This window comes from Saccostrea cucullata, unplaced genomic scaffold (genome assembly GCF_032062105.1).
Source record: "Saccostrea cucullata isolate Sc308-1 unplaced genomic scaffold, CSIRO_AGI_Scuc_v1 ctg923, whole genome shotgun sequence".
In the NCBI taxonomy this organism is placed as follows: Eukaryota; Metazoa; Mollusca; class Bivalvia; order Ostreida; family Ostreidae; genus Saccostrea; species Saccostrea cuccullata.
The window spans coordinates 535,427-560,609 of NW_026936399.1; the positions used below are offsets into that span (position 1 = coordinate 535,427).

The 25,183-nt window shown below is 32.7% G+C and overlaps 2 protein-coding genes across 2 annotated transcripts; one reads left to right on the plus strand and one right to left on the minus strand.

Moving 5' to 3' along the window:
- The first annotated feature begins 26 nt into the window (after positions 1 to 26).
- Positions 27 to 12,367, plus strand: LOC134245501 (ribonucleases P/MRP protein subunit POP1-like). The gene is made up of 7 exons (XM_062727786.1): positions 27 to 224; positions 1,390 to 1,559; positions 2,822 to 3,061; positions 8,624 to 8,711; positions 8,932 to 9,762; positions 10,492 to 10,659; positions 11,216 to 12,367. Exons 1-7 carry the CDS (start codon positions 119 to 121, stop codon positions 12,235 to 12,237), a joined length of 2,625 nt encoding a protein of 874 aa, XP_062583770.1. The 5' UTR covers positions 27 to 118; the 3' UTR covers positions 12,238 to 12,367.
- Positions 12,368 to 15,914: 3,547 nt separating this feature from the next.
- On the minus strand, positions 15,915 to 24,616 carry LOC134245483 (acyl-protein thioesterase 2-like). Its single transcript, XM_062727758.1, has 8 exons — positions 24,472 to 24,616; positions 22,548 to 22,579; positions 20,739 to 20,804; positions 20,318 to 20,365; positions 19,543 to 19,613; positions 18,529 to 18,704; positions 17,056 to 17,223; positions 15,915 to 16,563 (listed from the first exon to the last, which is right to left on the minus strand). The coding sequence occupies exons 1-8, from the start codon at positions 24,541 to 24,543 to the stop codon at positions 16,519 to 16,521; spliced, it is 678 nt and encodes a 225-aa protein (XP_062583742.1). The 5' UTR covers positions 24,544 to 24,616; the 3' UTR covers positions 15,915 to 16,518.
- Positions 24,617 to 25,183: the final 567 nt, after the last annotated feature.

The following is a 25,183-nucleotide window of genomic DNA, read 5'->3' on the forward strand; positions in this document are numbered from 1 at the left end:
AAAATAAATTTGACGCGTTTCTTTTCTATGATTTATTATTTTCAAGATGTCTGCGCCCATGGAAAGAACCACCTTGCAGCCTATGTTGAAAGATTTTGCCTAAAATTATCCATAACATATGACTGAAATGGAGCAGATTGGCAGAAAAAGGAAATTTGATGGAAAAGCAGACTTTGCTAAGAAACAGAGAATCCAAGAAACAGTCCTGTCCGAAGCACCACAAGGTACACTTTAGTATCGTCTCGTATCCTATTTTCGACCGTATTGTATTTTCGACCTATTTTTCCCAATCTGCTTCCCGTGCAGATACCGCACGGTAGAACATTATTTTCGGTTGTTACACTTGGAAAAATACCTTTCAAGCACACCTTTAGTAAAAATACCCAAAATAATTAATTCAACGGAATTCCCTCCATGGTTTTAGTCCGATGTCAGGATTTTTAGTCTTTTTACTAATGCACATTTTATCTGTTGATTAATCAAAGCCGCAATCGATTAATTACAAAGATTTTTTGATGACATTTTTCCGAAAGAAAATTAAGATCTCTGTCAAAGAGAAGCATGCATATTGAAATGAATGGGTGGATCAAACATATTTTTTTTCTCCCTTAGATATAGGCACTTTCTTACAGGTTTTTACTGAAAAATGCATTGTAATTTCATTGATTTTTTTTGGAAATGCACAGCTCCTGACAGATGAGTTCAACCAACGAATAAATGTATTTGCAACCGAAATATGCAATTTGTTCAATGTTTTTTTGAAAGACAGACAATCGTATTTTTATTGTTTGGAATATCCAACGGATATTTAAAGCCAATACTGTTTGGTCGTTGATACTATATTTAGGTCGAAAACACAAGACGCTAATATTTTTGTAGGTAAAAATGAACCCTCCCAATATTATGGCATATAAATAAAATAAACACAAAACTGCAATTTGGGTTATATAATTTTATTTATAGACACATATGCTAACATTTTAAGTCCATAGTTTTTAAGCCTCTATAAAGTTTGCAATAAATTAATAAATTACATCTAAATAGGTCGAAAATACAATACGCTAGGATAGTTCTACCACAGGGGCTTGTGTAGAGAAAATAAATCAGTTAAAAAAATTAGTACATCGGAGAAAAAAACAGTGGTCAGCTACTCTTATTGGAGTAAGTACTTAATTCATTCCAAGGAAGGGAGTGCATGATTTTGACTCGTAGCAGAAATTTATTGGTGCCATGAAAAAATACAGTAAAACATGGTTATGATAAACATGCATGCTTAATTGCTTATAACGAATTGACACTTACAGTGATTTTCATTCCTCATCTGCCCCTGGCACTTTGTTATCAAAGTGTGTTTTACTGTATCAAATTTATTTTTAAATTTAATTTCAGCCATCAATGTAGTTGAATATGCAAAGTGTAGGGCTGCAGAGTTACAGCTCCTAGATGCTGCCACCAAACAGAGAAAGGTTTCCCAAGCAGTGAATGGATTGATGTCCATTTCCATGCGACGGAGAGCAATGAGTCACAACATTAAAAGGTTGCCCCACAGAGTGAGGGAGGTAACAAATGTCTTGATTCTCTTTTTATATTGGTTATAAAATACTTTTAAAATTAGATCCATGCTATAAAAAGCCTTTGTTACATGGTTGTCCCAAAGAACCAAGGGCTGGGAATTTTTTCTGCCCATGATGATGTAATTCCTTTTTTTATTCTGGTATTCCTTTCAACCCCTGTTTGGGGAGGAATGCCAGTCCCCCTCCTACTGTCCCCTGGCTGTATTTTCAATATTTATGTACAACCCCGATTGGTATTATATTTGGAGTAATTAGGATACTGTACAGCAGGAAATTAACTCGCGGAGTTAATATTTGCTATATTCGCAGAAAAAGAAATTCCGCGAATTCAACATACAGTGAATAATTCTTGAAAAGATTTATAAGGATAAACTGAAATTTTATTATCATCTGTGATTAGATGTAGACTGTCATTATAATTATGAGAGTGTATACAAACACGTAGTTGTTGGTATTTTGTAAAGCTTATTAATTGTTAAATTAATTTCTATAGCTGACAATTATGGTAGTTATGCCATCTAGTAGACGTGCAATGTAATTATTTAATTAAACAAACTTGTATAATTTCACCCGTGTGTATCACTCAGTCATTACCTTTAATCAACATGATCAAGGCACTTGCGAAGTAAACAGGGTAAAGACAATTAATTTATTTCAATTATATGATTAAAAGTTCAACAATTTGACTACTAGGATCAGTCCGGTGTTTCGTTCTTATTTAATCGGGCTCAAAATTGACACAATATATAGATTTGCCTTTCCTGTCTGATATGCGCGATATACATGAACAGACTTTCGTAAAATAGAAACTGAAAATAAAGGATCACACAATATATGCCTAAAGAAAAATGCTTGCAAGTACTGTTAAAAAAATGTATGGTTTTTTCCTTTCCGCGAATTCAAACGACCGCGATTTGCTGAAAATTGAACAAATCGCGATCTTTTCCGACCGCGATTTTAACCTGCTATACAGTATCGACTTCAACAGATGGTAGCTCTAATGCTTATGGATAAGACAGGCAGTTATATTTTCGTTTATGCAAACCATAAAATTAATGAAATATAATTTTCACTTCTCCTCAATGGGCAAGTTATCAATAGTTCTTCTGAATTATAACTTATTTTTGTAATAGATCTAGTATTATAGATGATAGGGCACAAATGCTGTGTAGGAGTGATTGCAAGTACTATTCGGTTTTCCTCCAGTGTTCACTGAAAATCTGTGCAAGTAAAATGTGATTTTGTAGATGGTGACAATAAAGGCTAATAAACACAAAAAACCAAGTAGAAGACACAGAAGACGGCCTAATAACCTGTTGCAGGAGTACGTCCGACGCCAGAAAACCAAAGTTTGGCTTGAAACTCACATCTGGCATGCAAAACGATTCAAGATGATAGAAAAATGGGGTTACAGGATTCCTTATCAACCTACGGATAAGAGTTCTCGGGCATCTTACAGGGCAACTCAGCATCACTGTCAAATGATAGTAAGCATGGATTCAATTTCTATGAGTATATTATTAACTGATCCCAGAAACTTAAACATAGGCTACATAGCTTTCTGATTACTTGTGTGTTAATATTTGCAGTGATTTTTAGCTCACCTCAACTAAGTTGGGACCGCGTGTCGGCGTCAGCGTCCCATAGTCCAGTCAAAATAGCAAAAAAATTGTAAAACCCTAAACTAATTGCAACAGAATTTTCTTTAGTATTTTATGCGAGTTCAACATGTAGGCAGTGTGATATGAAAAATCGGAAAAATTCCATCGAGGCAATTTTTTGAAATTTAGGTGGGAATTATCTAATATTTTGTTTGAAAAAAGAGGAAAAAAAGAAAGTAAATAGGTGGAAAATTACACATGATTTTTTAATTGGCGAGCAGTGTTTGTATTAATATTAAAAAAAACAAATATACAGGAATAAAATTCAGAAGATATAATTATTATTGTAATGAATTAATGCGTCATGTTCAATAATATACCTTGCTTTAACAGAGGGAATTCGAATTACATAAATTTTTTTCAGATGCCTGATAAAAAGTGGTTATATGACTGTTCTTTGGTCCTTATAACCATAAACATTAAATGGGAAATAGACATTCATGAAATATTTTTCAATATTTTCTGTGATCAATGTATATCATGGGCTAATTTAAGTAAAAAATCAGAGGAAATTCGGATCATATGTTTTTTTCTAACCAAACTAAGTAAATTTCTACTCAAAGTTAGTTTAACATAGCAACTTTATAAAAGTTTATGAAAGTTCATACAGTATGAAATTACTTGCTTATTTTGCGTATCAACATTAAGAATAAAAGTGAAATTTCTTAAAGAAACAGAGAAAATTCGAATCGTCTATCGTTTGTCTCTCCCGAAGTGGACAACCATTTGATTCTGAAGAGGGATAGATTTTAGAAATAATTAATCTGTCCTCGAAAGAGTTGAAAATAAATAATATGACCTCGACTGGACAGGAAAAAAATAATCTGCCACTAACCCCCCCCCTTCCCCCTCTGAAGAATAAGAGAACTTACTATAAGAGTACTATTTGTCGACTTGGATTTAAATATTAAACATTGGAAATAAATATTATCCTTCGCTGAAATCAAAATAAAGAATTTGACTCAAAAGAATTTGCCAGCCCTCCCCCCCTTTAATCACTTGCAACTCGTCCCCTTATTGCTTCTGAAGGCTATATGCTGAGGTGTATTTCGTTTCCCTCTTAGTTTCCTCTGCAACATGTTCGCGTCAAAGTTATGACCTGACGTAATAATCTCTCTTGCATGGTTGTCATCATAATATTCAATTAAAATAACATTCATCGCTTTTATACAATATACCCCAGAATTTTGCAATGCACTGACTCTACATAATCGTGTTTGATGATGGTTGTTGCATTTTAATTCAATTAAAAACCAATTAAGTACTACATATCAATGGCAGGAATATATGCAAAGACGACATGGACCGACATTGTTTTGATTTGGTTGACATTCGTTTTAACCTAGGAAATCAACGGGGTTCATTGGCGTCGAAACCGGGGGGAGGGGGTCTTTTTTATTTTGCAAAAATAGACATTATATAGGCATTGAGAATTGGGATTAACCCTTTTTATGAGTTTAGACCCCCCCCCCCACTTTCGATTAGCACTCCTCCCCCTACTTTCAATTTGCTTCCAACGCCCATGGGGTTACAAAGTAATCAAACCGGAGTTGCACGCCTTTCACATATTTTTGGCGTGAATGGGTTATATTTTGGCTATTAATAAATATAAATTATAAATTATAATAAATGTAAATAATAAGATAACTTGTTTCGAACAAGGTCTGGGTTAAATATTTGGGGGATGAGGTTCTGTCTAGAGTCCAAAAGTAGCTATATATGAGCATGTCTTTATCATCATACAAAAGAAAGGAGCGCATAAGAATTAATAAATTTACAGACATGTGATTTATTTTTCAACGAGAAAATAAAGCGGTCCAGCTTTGTTTTGTATCACTGAGTATTAGTGTTTTATAAATGGTCTTTGGTTTCATTTTTTCTTATGATTAAACCAAATTCCATGTGATAATTTTCAATATGGCATATTTTAAAATATGTTAATTGCGTGATTTTATGCCGAGACAAGAATATATTGCACTAGAATATATGCAACGAAAATATATGTGAGAAAAATTCAGGTTTAAATGCAGCAGTAACGGTACGTTTGGGACTACATCTACTTCAGCTTTAATTTCTAATGATAAATCTGGATAGATCTAAGTTATGAACTGTTTTGATTAAATCAACTAAATCTCAGAGATAAGAACAGTTATGTATTATTTAACAAAATATATATATATATTATATCCTTTGATTTTAGCATAAAAAATACCTGACACTGTAGTGCTTCCCACTTACTAGATCTAAAGAGTTTCTTCAAGAAAATAATATAAACCTTTAACTTTTTTTTATTTTAAATCAAAAATACAATGTATAATTACTTAAATTTATCAAAGTACATGAAATTCATTGCAATCCTCGAATCCATCATTCTCGGTATTACATGTACGATTCATTGCAATCTTCAATTCCATATTTCTCGGTATTACGATTTCTAAAATATTTCTCTGTGCATAGTGACACCAATTCAGTTTCCCATGTTATTTCCGTTAAAAATGTTGATTAGAATCCCAAAATATCGAGATATAACAGTTTGAATAGGGAGGTGAGGGATGGAAGACTACCGAAGTTTGTAGAACTTGTATTCATTAATTCCGTTGACATAAATTGTTAATAATAATAAATAAATGATATCTTCATAACAAACAGCGGAGACGTTGGTTAATCATTTCATAAATTTAAAATAAGCCACGGTTGTCTATTTGTGTTAAATCATAGGAGAATCAATGGGACTTTACCCTCTGACAGTGACATCAGTGATACAGTGTATTATAGAAAATATAACGCACTGGGAAGAAATTTTGACTGAGATGGCGTTCCATATAGATTTAACTGCAACAACGAATTTACGCTATGAACTAATCAATAAAAGGTCTAGCTCTTGTGGAAAGTATGAAATCAACAACTTTTAAAACTAGTGCACTTAATTTTAACTTTTTTCCTATGGCTGTCTAATTTAAAAAAAAAATAAAATATAGGCCTGTATTATTAAACTGTATAGCCTCTTCATGTTGAAAGTGTCAAAAAGTATAAAATAATATTCTGGCTTATTTTCCTTTTCAATTATTGGTAATATTATGAAGGAAACTTATAAAAAAGTTACTTTTCAAAAATTTTTGGTAAATAATTCTTATCTATGACGTACTTTAGTAGAAAATGACGTCAACAGCGAGTAGTATGGTGCGTCTTACCAGAAACAAAATGAAAGTCATGTTTCCATATTTTTAAAGTCGATTTGTATGAAAACCACTCGTCCGATTTTTTTCCGATTTTTTATGGAGTTACATTATGCTATTGGAAGAAACACTACCATAAGAAAAATTCTGTTGCAATTAGTTTGAGGTCAAATTTATAATGACTGGACTACCAGGTTAAGGTTAATTTTTTTGGGAGCAGTTTTCATTTTAAGTACTTCTACGTCCTACATTGATTAGACATGCATGGAAGATGCTTCTAGTGTGTTTCATTGTACCCGTCAAAGTTTCAGATGCTGCAATTTCAGCAAAGGAATGACCAGGTTAATGTTTTTGGAGCAGGTTAACATTTTTGGTGCAGTTTTTGGTGTAGGTCTCATTTCCAAGGAACTATAAGCCCTATGTTGACTAAACTTGCATGGATGATACATCTAAGATGCACACTACCAGGCTTGCTTCAGATGCTGAATCTGACCAACTGTGGCTACATTTTCTGGTTGAGTGAACAGGTTAAAGTTTTTGGTGCAGGTTTCATTTCCAATATACTATGAGCTCAAAAATGACCAAACTTGCATTCATTTCCAAGTAACTATGAGCTCTTTAATGACTAAACTTGCATGGATGATACATTTAAGGTAGGATTCTTCTCTGGTTTCTGACTAGATGAAACATTAAAAGTATATTTGCTTATATGTCTTATATATTGAGGTGTAAGGAATTTAAAAGACCATATTTTTCTTTCCTCACCACAATTGTACAACTTTAAATAGAAATGGTAAACTGCATTTGAAAACTAGCAAGGACTATATTTTTGGTGGAATGGTGGCGTATGAAAATATCTTCTTTTCTGCCTCTCAAAATTATAATTGAACAATGAATTTAGTTATAATTTTTACACAATCGAAGACTTGGAGAAATTTTCAAATGTAAGTTAAATTAATAATGAGGGACTAAACTTTCAAAATATATCAAATAAATATGATTTTTCAAACAAACTAGAACTTTATTAGCTTTTAAACGCTTCCTATCAAAGTGCAGATATGAGCCAAAAATCCATAAAAAGTATTTTTTCTCTCCTAGTGAACGATCAAAACTTTTTGTTTTTGTATCATTTTGTGCATTTATAAGACTACTTTATTATATGTGAAAATAAGAAAAAGTTGAATATAGGAAGCATATGAAAATAACTAATATATCCTAAAAAATTAAGAAAAACAGAGAAAATTCGGATTAGCCAAAATCCAGTTAAGTTAAATTATTTATGTAAATTTGGTAATATCATGCTATAGACCCGATATAGTAATATGTTTTTATGCAAAAAGAACAATCATTAAACTTTTGAATTAGAAGTAATTATCACATGATTGGCAACAGTTATTTTTTATGCTTAATGTCAAGGAAAAAGATAATGACCTTGACCTAGCCTCTAATATAAAACGGTCAAACTTAATTTCACTGATACTATCCCTTACTGATATTGTCTTCTTGATTCTGTGAAAATTTCATTAATTTTTAAATATTAGAAATATGAGAAGAATCCTACCTTAGGTTAGTTTTTGGTGCAGGTTTCATTTCTATGTAACTATTAGCCCTATGTTGGGCAAACTCACATGGATGATACATCTTAGGATGCACACTTATGGACTTGCTCTGGATGCTGAACTCGACATAAATTTTCCAGATAATGGACCAGGTAAAAGTTATGGATGCAGGTCTATTACCAAGAAACTATAAGGCTTATATAAACCAAACTTGCCCAAATGATGCATCAAGGGATGAAAACTTCCAAGCTTGCTTCAGATGCTGGATTTTAATCACATTTTCATGATGAAGAACTAGTTTGAAGTTTTTATGAAGGTCTATTCCAAAGTATAAGATCAAAATTGCATAAATTTTGCAATTTTGAATGTACACTTTTTGTTGGGTAATTGTGTGACTTTGTCTTACTTAAAGACAACATTCGTTGAGTTGAGCTCTGTAATCTCTGACTACTGTACCTATGGGTTTTTTTTTGGGGGGGGGGGGGGAGATAGTAGTAGACTTGAATTTTTTGCACTAGATACAAATTCAGTAATTTTCCTGACAGATATTGCAATTTATATAAATAAAAACTCTTTTTTTTATCATTTTGACATAAAGCATCTTGAGTTAATGCCTGTGGGGAGAGATTATGTATTGATTTTGAATTTTTCAGGATGTTTCCTACATGTGCTGCATAGAAGTTCAAGGAAATGAAGAAGATATCATCAGTGGTGTTTCTCGTCTGTGTAATTCACAAACAGGTAAAAAGTTCATCAAAGTCATAATGAACAAGAATAACTTGATCTTTCTTTACATACATGTGTTTTTTGTCCCAAGTTTTCATATTTAAAATGTTCAAACAAATTACGTTTTGATTTTGAACTAAACAAGATTATTTAATAAATATGTGTACCTTTTCATGGTTTTGAAGTGCAGTGTGCATTGTCTAGTAACTACCGGGTATGTCTGCATAATTTTCAGGACTAACCATTGGAGCCAAGATGTACTTGGAAGGAACCAGAGAGGGTAGCTGTGTATTGTACAAACAAGATCAGTATCCTCTGGGAGCCATTTGTCCTGTTACATTTCTTTGGAGACCCAGGACTGAATCGCACTCTCTTCGTCAGCTATGGATTTGGTGTCATCCTGCTTCCTATAATGAACTGTGGCAGGAATTAGAGGCTAGCTTTTCCCATACAGAAGGTTGTGCAGCTCAGGACATTTCCGAAGAAGTCTGCAGCTGTCCAGTTGATGAAGTGGGAAAAGGGAAAACTGTGTCTGAAATCTGGGATAAAGCTCCTGTCAACAATAATTCTGAAGAACAAGAGATTCATAGTGAAAAAAAGGATGAGGAAGAAATAAAGAAAATTGACAATGATTGTAAGGCATTTAGTGAAAAGAAGGGAAAAGGGAAGCAACAAAAAAGGAAGAAGGAGACAACTCAGAAACCAACTGAGGAGCAAGTCATAAAAGTAGTAAACAGAAAATCTCAGATCGGGAAGATTTTGATGACTTCTTTAAAAGACAGACTTGTGAGGCATCGCTTCATTGGACCAGAGTCTCAGAAAGTTCTGGAACAAACTCTTTGCATAGCAGATATCATGTCCAACAAAAGTGAACCAGCTCACTGGTGGAAACAGTACTTCCAGGACCAGGAACACTCCTTGGGCTTTAACCAGCAGAGGGAATTCTGGGAAGGAGTCTGTCAGTGTCGGTCTGCTGCAGAGTTGTCTCCCCATTGTGTTATTGGTCTGACTGTTAGGGATCCTAGAGTCATCAGAGCAAAGAAACGGAATGATTCCGCAAGTAAAGGTAAAATATAGAAAAAAATATATACAGTGGAGCCTTATTTATCCGGATGCTTTGGTTCCCAGTCAATTTGTCCGGATATGTGAAGCATCCAGATATCTGAATTACCAGTTAAACAAGACAAAATAGAGAGGTTAAGCATTTGACCGTGTACGTCTACTTGTACGTGTAAACCTAGAAGTGATTTTACGCGTATGCATAACTAATGTCATTTTCTGTTTAACAAATTAAACGTGTACGGTACGTGTAAAACGTCATTTCAACAAGGCACAACAATCTACAAGTAGACGTACACAGTCTTCTGCTCAACCTCTCTAATAACGTTTAAAAAATTCCGTTCCGATGAATAGTCATCCGGATATCTGGCGTCCGGATATCTGAAGGTCCACTGTACCGGGGTAGTGAAATATTTCTCAAAATATCACGTGTTCTGAAATCTATTCCTATACTATTATGATATTTAGTCTCTTTTAATGAACTTAGTTGTTTATTTTGTCTATTCTGGAATGTCATCTACCATGTAATTTGGCATACTATGAAAGATATGAAAACAGTGGTGTCTGGATAAGACAGGCTTTACTGTATATCTATCTCCTCTATCTCTTTTTTTGTTTCAAAAGAATACAATGTTCAAAGAGGGGAATGTACCAATCTGAAGAGATAATTATGGAAGCTATTTGAATTTTCAATTAAATAAAGTAATAAAGGTCTTTATTGCACCTCAATTTTTAGAAACTTCAGAGGCCATGATGTCTGATGATACAGGAGCCATTACACTGAAGATCAGCCAGGATGTCTCCTCTTCACCCCTGTGGAAGGAAGAAATCCGGAAGACAGTGACTTCAACAAAAAAGTCAGACTTTGAAATCAATCAACTGAAGTCTGAACATGTTGTGCCAGGTTTGTACAGAATGCAGTTATTAAGTGAAAAATTGCTGTCTATAGACTGCAGATGTTAGGAAACATTCTATATAAATACACAAATGAAATGTTAGCTGCAAGAATATGATAAAACTTGCTTATAAAAGTTGGTTTACAGTATTTTCTTTTGTTGTTAAAGCAAGTATTTTAATTATTAGCTGGACTTCCATAGGAATTTCCTCAAAGTTTGCTGCAGGTCTAGTCAAGTTACTCAAATATGTAAACCAACTTTTATTCATGTGCAAGAAATTTTCCTGAGTTTCAAGTCCATTTTTTTAACTTGCAAATATTCCTTGCCCCAAAACCTATTTCTTAGTTATATACATGTACTTGTTTAGAATGTTTTTGTCAGTCATGAAACTTTAATAGCCATTTCATATACCGGTAGATTTTAAACAGATGAATTGCAAATAAAAATTGTTGTAAATAATAATTGCTGTACAGTATTAAGGATATTAGGTCTTTTGAAAATAGACACATGAGAGTGACATGATACATACAGTAGGTAACATGTTTTAATGGTAAACTTTTTCAGGGACAGAGTTAATACTAGGGGATGAGGAAAGTAGGATTCCAGTGCTGCTCATTCAGAACCAAGGAGTCGATCCCAAAGACAGGAATCACAGTCACTATGGGAGTGGATGGGATCTCATCCTTCCTGCAGGGTGGAGCATGGCATTCTGGGTAGCCAGTGTCTATCATGGGGCAAGAGCAGGAGGTTTGCGTGAATTACAGTGCCTGGCTAATGAACAGCAGAGTGAACACTTTCCAGAAGATTTCCCAGATACACAAGCAGGGCAAGCAGAGGAAAACAGGATAAAGAGTGAAAAAGAGGCTGAGCATAGCAGACGACCTCCAGCCAAAAGACCAAATTTCAGAAAGTTAGGTATGGATCACCCATTCAGTTGGGCATGGAAACAACTGGTTGATGAGAAAGATGATAGCCAAGACTTTTATGTGTTAAGGGGAAGAGATGATCTCAGAACTTTGAGAAAAGTATTAAATATTGCTTCTGGAAAGAACAAGAAATGTTTGCAAAGTCACATTGATGATGCATTGCATGCCTCCTTCCAAGATGTCATTAGTAGACACAAACAATCTTTGGTTTACATCAAAATAGCAATGAATTCCAAAGGCAGCCCTGAAGAAATGGGAACAATCTCCATACCAACACAGGAAGATGTCAACAGATTGAAAGCCGACAGGTTTTATGTTGGACCAGTAAAATTGCAACAAAAAGACCCACAGCAAGAAGAAAAGAAAGAGAAAAAAAGAAAAATAAAACTATTTAAGAAAGGCATCTTGAATCTACCACCCAAAAAGACACCCGAGATAAAAACAGAAAACTCAGAGAGTGTGGATAATGGTGATAGGGAGGTTATTGGGTATGTTAAGCATGGTGGATTTTCACTAAGCAGCGGGCAGGGTGCTGGGAAGGGATTCTGTTCTGTGCTAGGATTAGAAAAACTTCATCAATCTCTACCTGATCAAAAGAATCTTGTTTTAATTAGAAATCCCAGAACACTGCAGTACAGATTTGCTCGGATATCCATATAACGGATATGCAGTTTTTAGTTGTGATAACATGAGATACCACCAAGATTGTGTTCATTGTTATCAAAATCTGTTGTGAATTATGTTTGTTCATGAATTAAAATCATCATTATCAGAATCTTGTAGGTTTTATACTCTATATATAAATGCACAGAAAATCTATTATATGTCCTTCCTTTCTTTATATTACACTTTTCCAAACCAGTGATCCTTAAGAAGTGCAGGGATAAGAATTGACAGGCACTGCTTCCTGTAGAGTCATTGTAATTTCAGAGGGATCAATGTTTGCGGGTAGGCAAAATTTTGTTTGTTCATGGGGACATTATAATTGAATAATAATGCTGACAAAGTAACTGTTGATAGGGATACCTGTACATACCTAGATGCATAATGAACACAAGTTTAGTTCAACTTTAACCTGCACTAACACTCATCCAGAATTAGACCAGAAAATGGGGTTAGATCTAGCATCTGAAGTATGTCTGGTAGCTTTCATTCCTTACAGAAAGCATCCTTGCAAGTTTAATTTCAGTAAGGCTTACTGTTACTTTAGAATGTGCTCCAAAACATTAATTTGGTGACTCATCTGCAAAATGTAGGTCATATCTAGTATTGGACACAACTCCCTTGATGCATCAAATGCTCTTGTTCTTTGTTTATAAAGACTTCTGTAGATAGCATTTTAATACATTAACATACCAGTGGCACAATCTTTCCATAATGGAATTCCATTTAATGCATAAATATTCAACAAAACAATACTTAAAAGCAGAATATTTTTTTTATTTTTTTTTAATTTCATTCTTTCAAAACAATGTGATAATATAATGTAGATACGTATGTATGTATTCCTATCTAGTCAGAATTATTTCATTTTCCTTCATCAGATCTTTATGATTCTGGTAGATTTTTTTTCAAACTAATTAATGTTAATATTTTTACACACATATAACATGACAGAGAGAAAAACCAGTAAATGCATATGGACAGAATAAGTTATATGTTTAAAACTTCAAAGATATGTCTGGGTATCAGTGGGGAAAAAACTTAAAAGTGTGGTAGGTATTTCTGGAATGCTACTTCTAATTTAATACCAGGAGAACCTGATAGAAAAAAGACAGTCAATCCTTGTTATCTCGAACCTGATGGGACCGAGGAAAAACTTTGAGATATTGAGGGTAAAATTCTTGTTATAGAATAAGTGATTGGGACTTACAAATCACTGACACATCCATGTCATTCAAAATATCAGTTTGAGATACCGAAGTTCAACTGTATATCCTCTACAAGTTTTTTTTTAAAGATTTGTTGGTTAAAAATACCAAGTGTAGCTATGTGGGCTGTGGATATTGGTGTGTGTAGCTTAGTGGTTAGATAACTTGACTAGTGATTCGGGGGTTCCATTTCCAGTCCAACCATTTTCTTCATTCATTCCTTCTTACCTATTACATTTAGTGCCACTGTCGGGGCCTTGGTCAAGTCATATGTAATTTAATAAATCTCATCAAGGCCAATATGTTTTATAATGTCTCTGAGGTCAAAGACTGTTTTAATGGAAGAAGGAATGTAGAAAATTGGGTTATGTGGACCAGGAATATTGGCCTGAGTTTGCTCAGTTTAAGAGCACCTGACTAGTGATACTGGGGCACAGTGTTTGAATTTCAGTCTTATCATTTTTTTCCCCAATCATTCCTGCTATGAAATCTACTATACATGAACATGCTGAAACTTCCATGTTTGCAGTGCAATTTTTAACAAAGGAAAAATGAATCTTTAACTTCACATTCAACAAAAGAAAATGCCTAATTTTTTTTAAAAAGAAAACAAAAAGAAGTTTCTATAATGAGCAAAAAAAAAGTCTCACAATTTAGTCGTAAATGATATGGTATTGAGATCTGACAAATATATTGTTTTAGTATTGTTCATCTCTAACCACATCTCTTAAGACATTATTTAATACAGCATATTTATTCTTCATTGTTCTGACACAGCAGAAAAATATTTCTAAAATAAACACATACTGGCACATACATATAGAACCATACATTTTATCAAGAAAGGTTTCTCATATATGTAGTTTTAAATACAGCTGTCTCCACAAGATTTTGATATTTTGCTTCAACAATTTTAGATATTCAACCCATTATAGTTCAAGTATACAAATAAATATATAAATATGATAAATTTCTTTATCATTTTCGACTGATATCTTTGCTATATTCAGGTAATAAACTCTGATTACAATGAATATGTATACCTATTGTTTACTAAAATAGTTTTCCAACAAAATCAATTTTAAATTATTTAAACCCAGATTTATTGTAACTTTTGTATTAAATATTATATTAGTAATGTAAAATGATTAAAAAATCATACAATTTAAAATGGACAAAAATAATTAGATTTATTAATTACAATGATTTTTATTAAAACAATTCAGAGTCTAGCTTAAAGACCCAATTTTTTTACCGTACGGTTACCTGAGGAGGGGGAGTGGTCGAAGTAACATTGATGTTATTTACCTGGAGACCTCCAATACCCAAGATGTCAAAAATCTGTGTATACGTAGCAGTACACAGGAAGTCTGTGTTTGGTAATCAGGGTCATCATTACGTGTTTTGTGTCTGGTTTTGAGTGAAACTATGTAAAATAATTATTTTAATATGAAAATTATTCGTAAACTTATTGCATTTATCGTAATCATGGTAATGTTTTGAAGGAAAAAAAATAATAAGATACACGTATATCGTTTTAGAAAATGTTTTCCTTACATAAAAGAAAAAATCACGAGTAAAAACTACAAATCAATAATTTTTATCTTTTTTAATCTTCAATAAAAGAAATCACTTGATTAAAAAAGTCTGAATATTGAAATAAAAAAAATTATTAATCCACCTATCCGTCGTGCATATGAACATGCATTTACCGCGATCGGAATGTTTTTTTTTTCCCCTGGCCAACAATGTTGTCCAAAATATTCCATATTTTTTATTCTCCGTGTGTTAACAAAATTTTATTGTTAGAAAGATTTCTTTTTTCAGAATCGATCACTATTAACTATCTTCACATTTTCATTACGTATATAATTATACAGACACTATAGGAAATTCGAGCATTAATTCTGACATCAATTTCTGTACAACATCGTGCGGATTGTAGCCATAGTACAAAATAAAACATCTTTTAAAAACTATGCTATGCCGTTTATTAGTGCTGAATATTTTTCTTATATCCCATTTCTTAAAAAATAATTTAAATCGTCGGACTTCCAATTACGGCAATTAGAGCCTGTTTCTGTGGATGCAGTCTTTTTTTCTACAGGTAACGTGGACGATATAACACTTACAAGTAACAAACAGCAGTGAAGCTAGAAAAGAAATAATTTATATATATAATGTAACTGTTTTAATAATCTACTTTCAATTATTTTTTAAAATAAAATTCAAACATATTGGAGTTTTCTAACCCGCGTGTATACTATGCGGGTAAATGAAAGAGTTTGACGCGTGACCAGGTCATTGTTTTCAAAACATGCAAACTCAGATTATCAGGTAGCACAGGTACCTCACCTGTCAATCAAATCAGAAGCTATTGTTTTTTCTGTGATTGACAGGCGGTAAATTATTGATCTTGAATCAGGTAGATTTTGGGGGCGTTAACATAAAATTGGGTGTTTAAATGAAAATGCTACTTTCGAATACATGGTGAATGCTTACAGTCACATTCATTTATAACAGATGGCTATAGTAGGACCATTGTTATAAAATAAATTAACCTCCTAAATCTAGAACTATGAATAATAAACAATACACAGTATTAACAAGTTGCTGACAAGTCAATACAAATTAACTGTTCCCAATGACTCTTTTTACCACTCAAAAAATTAAATCTCTGTTTTCATATTTAATATATCTTTAGCAGATAGATTTTTGTTCAAACTTTCCTTTTACAGAGAAATGTTTACATAATGAAAAATATAATTCTACACAAAAGTAGGAAAAAGTTCTGCATGCATAATTATGACTGGATAATTACTTTAAAATACAAAAAAAAAAACATATATCAAAAATCTGCATGCTGACATCAGCCATGAATATCAGTAGGTGTCACTTGTGCACTACATGTATGTCTGTTTGTCTGCCAGTTATTGCACTCTATGATCTGTAGCACTTGAGGTATTACTATCAGTGCAAAGCCTGTCAACTTCTAGAACTATTAATATGTCACTTATGTTACATTTACAAGTCTCTTATCAACCAACCAATAAAATTTGACTAGTGGAGATCAGGATAGAACTGATTCTAGGAATTTCTTTGCATCTGCCAATTCCTGAAAAATAATAAAAGGGATTATGTACAATGTTTTGAATTCATATCAAGCCAAAGGGAAGCAATTTCAGTAAATTTTAAGGCATCTTCTATAGCCAAGGGTTTCCGATCCAAAATATACTCTACGTCATTGTAGAGAAGATTTCGGATCAGAAATCCTTGGCTAGCAGAGATGATTTGAAGGAAAAGAAGGGGGACATCCAAACTTATTTAGTTCTGATGGAGACTACCAAGCAAAAATTCCTTGACAAGCAAAATTGTACTTATTGAGGGGCACATTCATTAAGTTGCATTGTTTTCTACAGCACATATATAATACACATTATTTTAGATCCTAGCAAAATTATTGGAAGGGGAAGGTTAAAAAGTTTTGACACCATTTATATAGATTTATCTAGCAATGGACAGAAATGGCCATTAATGCACATATTCCTTTGCTATTACTTTTTATGATTTTTTTTAACATCAGTATTAATTTTCATCCTGTTCTTACCTCTGGACAAGATGTGTGAGCCATGGGATATCTGTGAAAGGAATATTTGTCACACATGGAGGCCAGGACCTTGGATGTGATTTCTCCCCACTGGAAAGGAACTAGAGGATCCTCCGTACCGTGAGCCTGGAATATGGCCATCTCTTTTATGTTATTGGACTTCTTGATCTGTAAAGAATGAAATATTTACACAAACATGGGACTAGGGACAATAGACAGTTATCATTAGGCGTGAATTTAGCAAGAGTTACTTCCCTTAAGCCTCCATATCGGAGGTCCAATGTATGAATTTTCTCTTTGAACAATTAATTTTAAATTTGCATGGCAGAAATATAATGGGGAAAAATCTTTAAAATACTAAAATAATGAATTTAAGGAAGCTTGTGTTTACATAAATTTCTAAGGAAAATTGTGAATTCTTCACCCATTCGTCCAGTTTGACAAGTTTAAAATTGTCTGAACAAAGAAGGATTTGGCCCGCAGGCTTGTTTCTATTTCTTTCAGGCAAAAAATTACAGTCTGAAAATATCTTCTTGTCAAGGTATTTTTCATCTCAAAATTAATTTTCAAAACATCAGTGAAACATCGTCGGAAACCCACGGGTAATCTCGTCTTTACTTATCACCCGTGGGTAAACTCGCCGAAAAATCGTCGTATGTAATTAAATATGCATGGGTCATTTGATTCGCGATGCAAAACAACGAATCACAGTTCACGTTACGTACGCATGTTCGGCATTGCCAAAAACATGAAAAACTCATTCTGTAGTTAACACAGCTGATAAATCCACTCATCGGTGCATTTTGCAGTTAAAAGAGGTACTCCTTCATAATATCTGATGGATATTAAAGTCAGTGACCTGTACGAATTGACTTTCATTGTTTTAAATCAAACTTCGCACATTTTAACAAGCGTCAAAATATTTACCATAAATAGAAAAGTCATAAATGTATTTTTCAAAATTGAAGAGTTCCAACTTTCTGATTGGTTGACTAAAAACAACAAATTAGCATATTTTACGGCGATATTTCAGCTAGTTTGCCAACGGGTGATAAGTAAAGACGAGTTCACCCGTGGGTTTCCGACGATGCAGTGAAACAGAGATAATTCATTCTTGTTAAGTACATCTATCAATCTGATTAAAATCAGATCCTTGTTAAATTCAGAAATTCTGATGGTCGCTTTGTTCAGAATTTCTCTTTGTAACAAAGATATGTTTTCAATCAGATTGGCACATCTATGATATGGGTCAAAATATCAAATGTTTACGAAAGTAGAGATGTTTATTTTGAAAAGGAGTAACGTAACACTTGAATGATTGCTACATGTAGTAAAGAACTGCTCAATGGATAAATGCAAAACATAAAGTGATGTCTGTTAAATACAATGTGCAACAGCCAATGTCTACAAATCTTCTAAAAAGTCCTTGGGAAGCACATTTCTGAAGTAGGCACAGCTGATAACAAATGTTACCTGATCTAACTTTCTGTGCATAGGCAGCCATGTGCTAAAGGCCAGAATTCCAGCTAGTTTTTTGTTGGTGGTCAGTGCTTGGTGTAGAGCTACAGCCCCTCCCTGGGAGAAACCACCAATCACAATCCGCTCCGCTGGAATACCCGCTTTTTCTTCTTCTTCTATTAATTTCCTTACTGCGTGAATGAACAGTGGTGAAAAAAATCACATTCACTCAGATATTATAATTACTAGTATATGTAAATGTACAGAGCTACTTTAACCATCTAAATCTTTATATGTAATTATGCACACTGGTAATAACTTCAGCAGTACCTATGTAAAACTGATGGTCCTAATGCTTATTAGAAAATATTATTATACCTCTACTGATTTTTCACTATATAAAAGTAAATCGATATATTTTGCTGATTTCCTGAAAATCACTGTGAATAAACCGATTCCCTGCAAAACAGACTGATTCCCTGCTAAAAAGTACGTTTTTTTTATGAACTGATACACACTGGAACACTTAGCATTTTCTTTAACTTACGACAAACTTAGAAATGCGAATAAACTCATGAATATTTATTAATAAATCGAAATGCATCGCGAGTCAACTGGTCCCATATCAATCAAAAAGAACCAGTACGAAACTCAAGATACGTAATGTTACTTTCAATTTTACTAAGTAAAAATGACAATTGATTTATTGATAAAAAATACATGTTTGTATTCTGTTTTGTTGTTACTTTTTAAATATTCCTGTTGGAATTAAACATTGTTACAGAATACAGTATTGAATATAATAACTTTTTCAAATGTCTTGTTTGTATCGGTATAATAAAACAAATCATTCCAGATACGTTTATTCCGAAATGATTACTACATGGCTATTGTTAAGAATTATTTACCATAATCTCTAAATCATTCCAGATACGTTTATTCCTTACTACATGGCTATTTTAAGGCTATCTTTGACAAATTCATGAATTAGTACAGTAAAAGATTCTCCAAATAAATGGCTACACTTACAAATTTCTGAGGAGGCTTTTATTCCTTCCTCGTCTTCTGGACTGTCTGGACCCAAACCAATTATATCAAACCTACAATGACATATATGCTGACATATTCACCTTAGTGAAAGGTCGTATTCACCTATAGTATTCAATCATGTTCACCTTAGTGAAAGGTAATATTCACCTTTAGTGTAACTTAATATTCACATAAAGTGTATGATCCTATTTATCCTATTTATCTAATATGTATATATAGGGCCATATTCACCTACCGTGTTTTAGGGTCATATTCACCTATAGTGTAAGGTTATATTCACCTATAGTGTAAGGTAATATTAACCTATAGTGAGGGTTTTTTATACTGAGCCAGTAAAAAAAGAGGTCTCGCTTCACAAGGATACATGTAGTTCTCAAAGTTCATAAAATGAACTGAAAAACAATTTTACCATGAACATTTTTTGATTTCTTATGTCACAGATTTTAAAACATTCATGATATAACAAATTCTTTGCAAATAGTTCTTTATTTCATTCTTTATTTCAAAGATGTTTATTAGTTCTACTTACTATCCTTGTACAGTGAAACCTGTCTAATCCGATATACACTGGGAGATGATTTTTTTGTGAGAAAAGACAGGGTGTTGGATTGTGCAGTGTAGAGAAACATGGAAAATAGTAAAATGGGAAAGAAATTTAATGTCAGAATTCACAGTGTGATGGATTGCACTGGTGTTGGTTTAGACAGTTTTCAATGTACATATATAATCAGAGGTTTAATATGAATATTCTTACCATGATGGCATTTTCATTCCAGCATTTAATGTGACTGAATTAATTGGTCTGTAATGAAAAGAATTACATATTTTACATGTTCAATTAACATACCAATCAAAAGGGTAAACACTTCAAACTTACATTACTTCAAGTTTGTAGTTTATAAGGGTCCATATAATCCCACCTACATTTGTATACCATTTACCAGGTAACTCAATTTCAGTTTCCATGACATACAGTACATGTATTAACTCATTTTTAAATATGAAATGGATATCAGTAAAAAAAAAATTAGCCTATCATCATGATCAATATGAGGAAATCATGAAAAATAAATTAATCATTGGGAAATTTATAATCAATCACCTGTTTTCCCATGGCTTATAAATTTTAATTTTCTATGTGACATACTTATTTTTGCATCAAAATCAATACTTACGCATTTGGACACACACATTTTATATGCTGTAGTTTCATGCTTCTGAAGCAGTCTGCCCACCCATGACTGGAAAAAAAACAATGAAATTTCAAAATAAGTAATTTTTGATTGATTGATTAGATCTACAACTGATAATTGCACAGTATGATTGAATATAATTAGCTATCATTGTTACGTGAAATATACACAGTACATGTAAATACTATAAACATGATAAACATTCATATTAAGGATTCATACAAATAATTAAAAAAAGGATTTTCTTTCACAGTAATTATAAAACATACTATGAATTTATCATACATAATGACTAATATCTAGAATGAATCACAATTATTCATCCCTGATTAAAACTGTTTAGAAGTGTATGAAAAAACAAATTTTATTCAGATTGATCATCTGCACATCTGTTACATGTAAAATTGTCTGTTGTCAATTCAGCAGGTGTATGGAACATAAAAACACAGGGACAGATGTGAAAGATATGTCCTTATTAACTTTTGAAAAATGTTCATCATCTACATGTATATTTCCGGATAAGATTTATATTATGTCGATTGATCATTTCTAGCTAAGCCTCTTACAAACCAGTGGTTATTTGTAGTCAGTCATCTTGGATAAGGAGGAGGTTGCCAGTTTCCTCATCTCATTACACTAAAACTCACTATTTTAATAGAGTTCATCAGATTAAGTTTCTTTATAAATATCTTATTACTTCCAAAATAACCTGCAAACCTAACCACTGAGGCTATACTACTTATCGAAAAATTGAAAGAGTGCTTGAACTTAAAATGTCATTTGAATCACCTAAGAGTTATAATATTATGCCATTTTGATCAACTTTAACTTTGATGAAATATGTTACAGAAAACTGAGTCTCAAATTGTCCATTGTGCATCATTAATTTACATTTTAAGAAATTCAAATGTTATATTTGTGGATTAAGAATTTAAGATATGGATTTGTTCTTTCCATGGCCCTATTTCACCTGTTCCTACATGTGTTTTAGAGCTTTTTGGTTCATTTGTATCATATTGTAGAGAAAGGAATTTATGACCTGATCACATGCTGTGCCCATTAACAATGGGAACTTATAGCTGTATTCATTGTAGTGTATTTGTATTAAACTAGTGAGAGAACTATCTGAAAAGCTTCTGTGAAATGTTATTAGACAGTGTGGTTAGAGCAATAAGGCTACCAGAATTAAATCGATATTGTGTAATTACAATATTTATCACAAGCTATATCATGTATATAGACATTTCAGTGGCCATCAAAACCAGAGAATAATGGCAATTCCTTGTCTCATATTCTATCTTCCTCAGTAATTGCCACTTCCCCCGGACTTCTTATTACAAAGAATCCATCGCACAAAGAATGAAAAATGAAACTTTATGGTACCTGCAACTCTCATTGTAGCAGGGCTCTAATCTCTTTGTGAACTTTAAAAAGGTCATCACGAAATTTACATTGATCGAGAATAATTAAGTTACAAAAACTGCTCTCATTTCCTGACTGAATTGGATAAACATCTAAGGATCTTCAAGTTAGTCTTTTAATTTATAAAAGTAGGAAAGGATCTTCTTTATAATATATTGACTTTATATAGAGTTTCATTAAATATTTCATTTTTTTTATATGTATATGTTACATGTGTATATTTTTGCAATGGGTTTAATTTCTAAAGCATAGCTATAGATTCTGTCCTTTCATCATGTTGTTCTTGAACTACTACTGATTCCTTAACATGTGCAAGGAAAAATTTATCAACGAGTAAAATCAGCTTTTAAATAGACAATTATATCTTACCCGGTATCTCCAAGGCCATGCAGGAATATTAACTGAAAATACATAAACATTAATCAAAAATAAGTCTATAAACAAGACACTAAGAAAACAAATACAGTGTATATGTCTTTTAGGATACTTAAAACAAACAAAATTTTGATGCAAGGATTGATCAATATATTTTTAAAAATATGAAAAATTAAAAATATGTCAATAGGACATGAATGCCCTGCCAAGGGTTCATTTGTAATGATTGAAACATTAAAAAAAAAAAATTTTTTTTGCAAGAAGTTTGACAAAAATATTTTGAATAGTTTCTTCAAACTGACTTCTTTATGCACTATAAATAGTAGGGCTGGGCAAAAATATAAATATTTCAATATATTGCAATACAAGGACAAAAAATATCGTATTGCAATACGATTCTGTAATATCGATATATTGGCAATATGATCAGATTAAGGAATTTTATCATTAAATATAAAAATTGACTTATGAAAGGTTTGTTATTAAGCCAAACAGTAAGACAGAAGCTGTTTTGTGGGAGTATTTCAGAGCATAACTGAAATGAAATCAACAAGATTTTTTTCTGTGTTGGTTACTTATCATAGTTATTTACATTCTGCATGTAAATGAAGGTAAATATAGTAGGAAATTGCCATTTTCATTACATTTAAAATACCGGTATTGCAATACATATCGCAATACAGTTAAAAATATCGCAATATATCGCAATACGAAATCTCGGGCCAATACCCAGCCCTAATAAATAGTAAAGACAAAACATTTATCGAGATTATGTCAAGAAGTAAAAAAATATAGACAGTTGGTAAATTCTTATCAAATAATATATCACTGCATAAGCTTACAAAAAATTATCTAGAGCATAGGTTCCTTGAATCCGAGATAAATACAAATATGAGAAAATTTAAGTCAGGGTCAATGAAAAGGTCAAGGACAAAACGTTGATGATGTTGAATTGTTCTTCTCAATAAGTGTCAGCATATGAAGTTTGACAAAAATTTCTTGACCCTTGTTTTTGAGACTTAGTTAAGCACATATTTGAGAAATGTGGGTCAAGATAAAAGACAAGGTCTAGGATGTTGATGCCACTGAATAGCTCTCATCAATATGCATAAATTTACATTCTTTGAATAAAATGTAATTAATGGTTTCTTTGAAATTTAACTAAACACATATTAGATGTCAAGGTTAAAGAAAACGACACGGTCAAAAAATGGTGGAGTGGTTGAATAGCTCTCATTGATATGTATAAGCATATGCTAGCTAGGTCATATTATATTTTATTCAAAATCGATTGGCCCCAACCTAATTAATGTGTCCTCTGCGGGGAGTTTTGCATCAAGTCATTAATGATGTTCCCTGCATTTGTGTTAGCCTGATAAAGGTTGTACACCTTTATTTATAGAATATGACGCAGACAGGGATACCTGGTGGAAACCTTTCGCACCTTTTCAAAGGAACCAGGAATTGCTTTGTAAAATATAGTACTCGTATCAATTTGGCGGTGAAGAGGCAGCATTTCCTGTTGCTCATTGCTCTACGAGCAATGAGTAAATTGTATCTCCCATAACTTAACAATAGATATGTCATTAAAAGCAGAGTTCCAATACTTTGTCATTTATTAAGTCTAAGAACTGAGTAGACTAATTATAAATAAAATGAAATAAATGAAAATGTATCACAAGCCTGTGCACTGACAAAAAATCAAAGACACACTGATTAAGTAAAATCATAAAAAGAGATCTAAACGGTTAACCACCCTTCAATACACATGACCTGTTTCAAGTGTCACACGGGGGACTAGTTACTTATACACTGAGAGCATGGAGAGAGCCTATACATAATGGATCTGTAAGCCTGGGGACATTTAATACTGCTACCGATTGTCATTGAATAACCGTGACAAGAAAACTGAACTTACGGTGGCGGTATGTCTCGCCTGAGCAGCTACAGTGACCGGGGGTGGCATGTCTTGTGATGCACTATTTCCCATACACTGCCCAGATATTTACGTTAGATAAATAGACGGTAAAATCCCTCTTTCACCGGATGTGGAATATGTAAATAATGTGCGCATGCACAAATATTTAAGATTATAAACATGAAAAACGATGTGGAAAAATTTAGTGATAAACTGTGCCTATCTGTGTGTATGATGTGCAAAATTGTTTCATGATAGTTTTATTACATATAAAAATGATCAAAAGTTAAAATATACATATTTGTTTTTTACGGACTTTGAAATAATATATTTTTGCGTTTTGACAATTTCTATGCTTGATTCTTTTTTTTAAATCTACCTTGCTAAGGTTCAGTGGCTGGAAGAATGAGATAATGGAAATCCATGATAATTTGGAGCCTTCAAAGAATGTATCTGGTGATTCTCTTTCCTCAACAAGATATACACAGGTTTGTTCATTTTAAAGAACAAAATATTTAAGCGCATTAAAGCTTAATTTTAATAATAACTCGCGTGTTTTGATGCAATCTCATTCTGTACAGATGTAAACCAAAGGCACTTTTGAGTCATGTAAGACTGAAATAAATAGCATACTTTATAGCTGAACAGTTTTAAAATATCATAGCTAAGCAATTCATTATGAGGTAACAATTCTTAACATTGTTGGACAGAA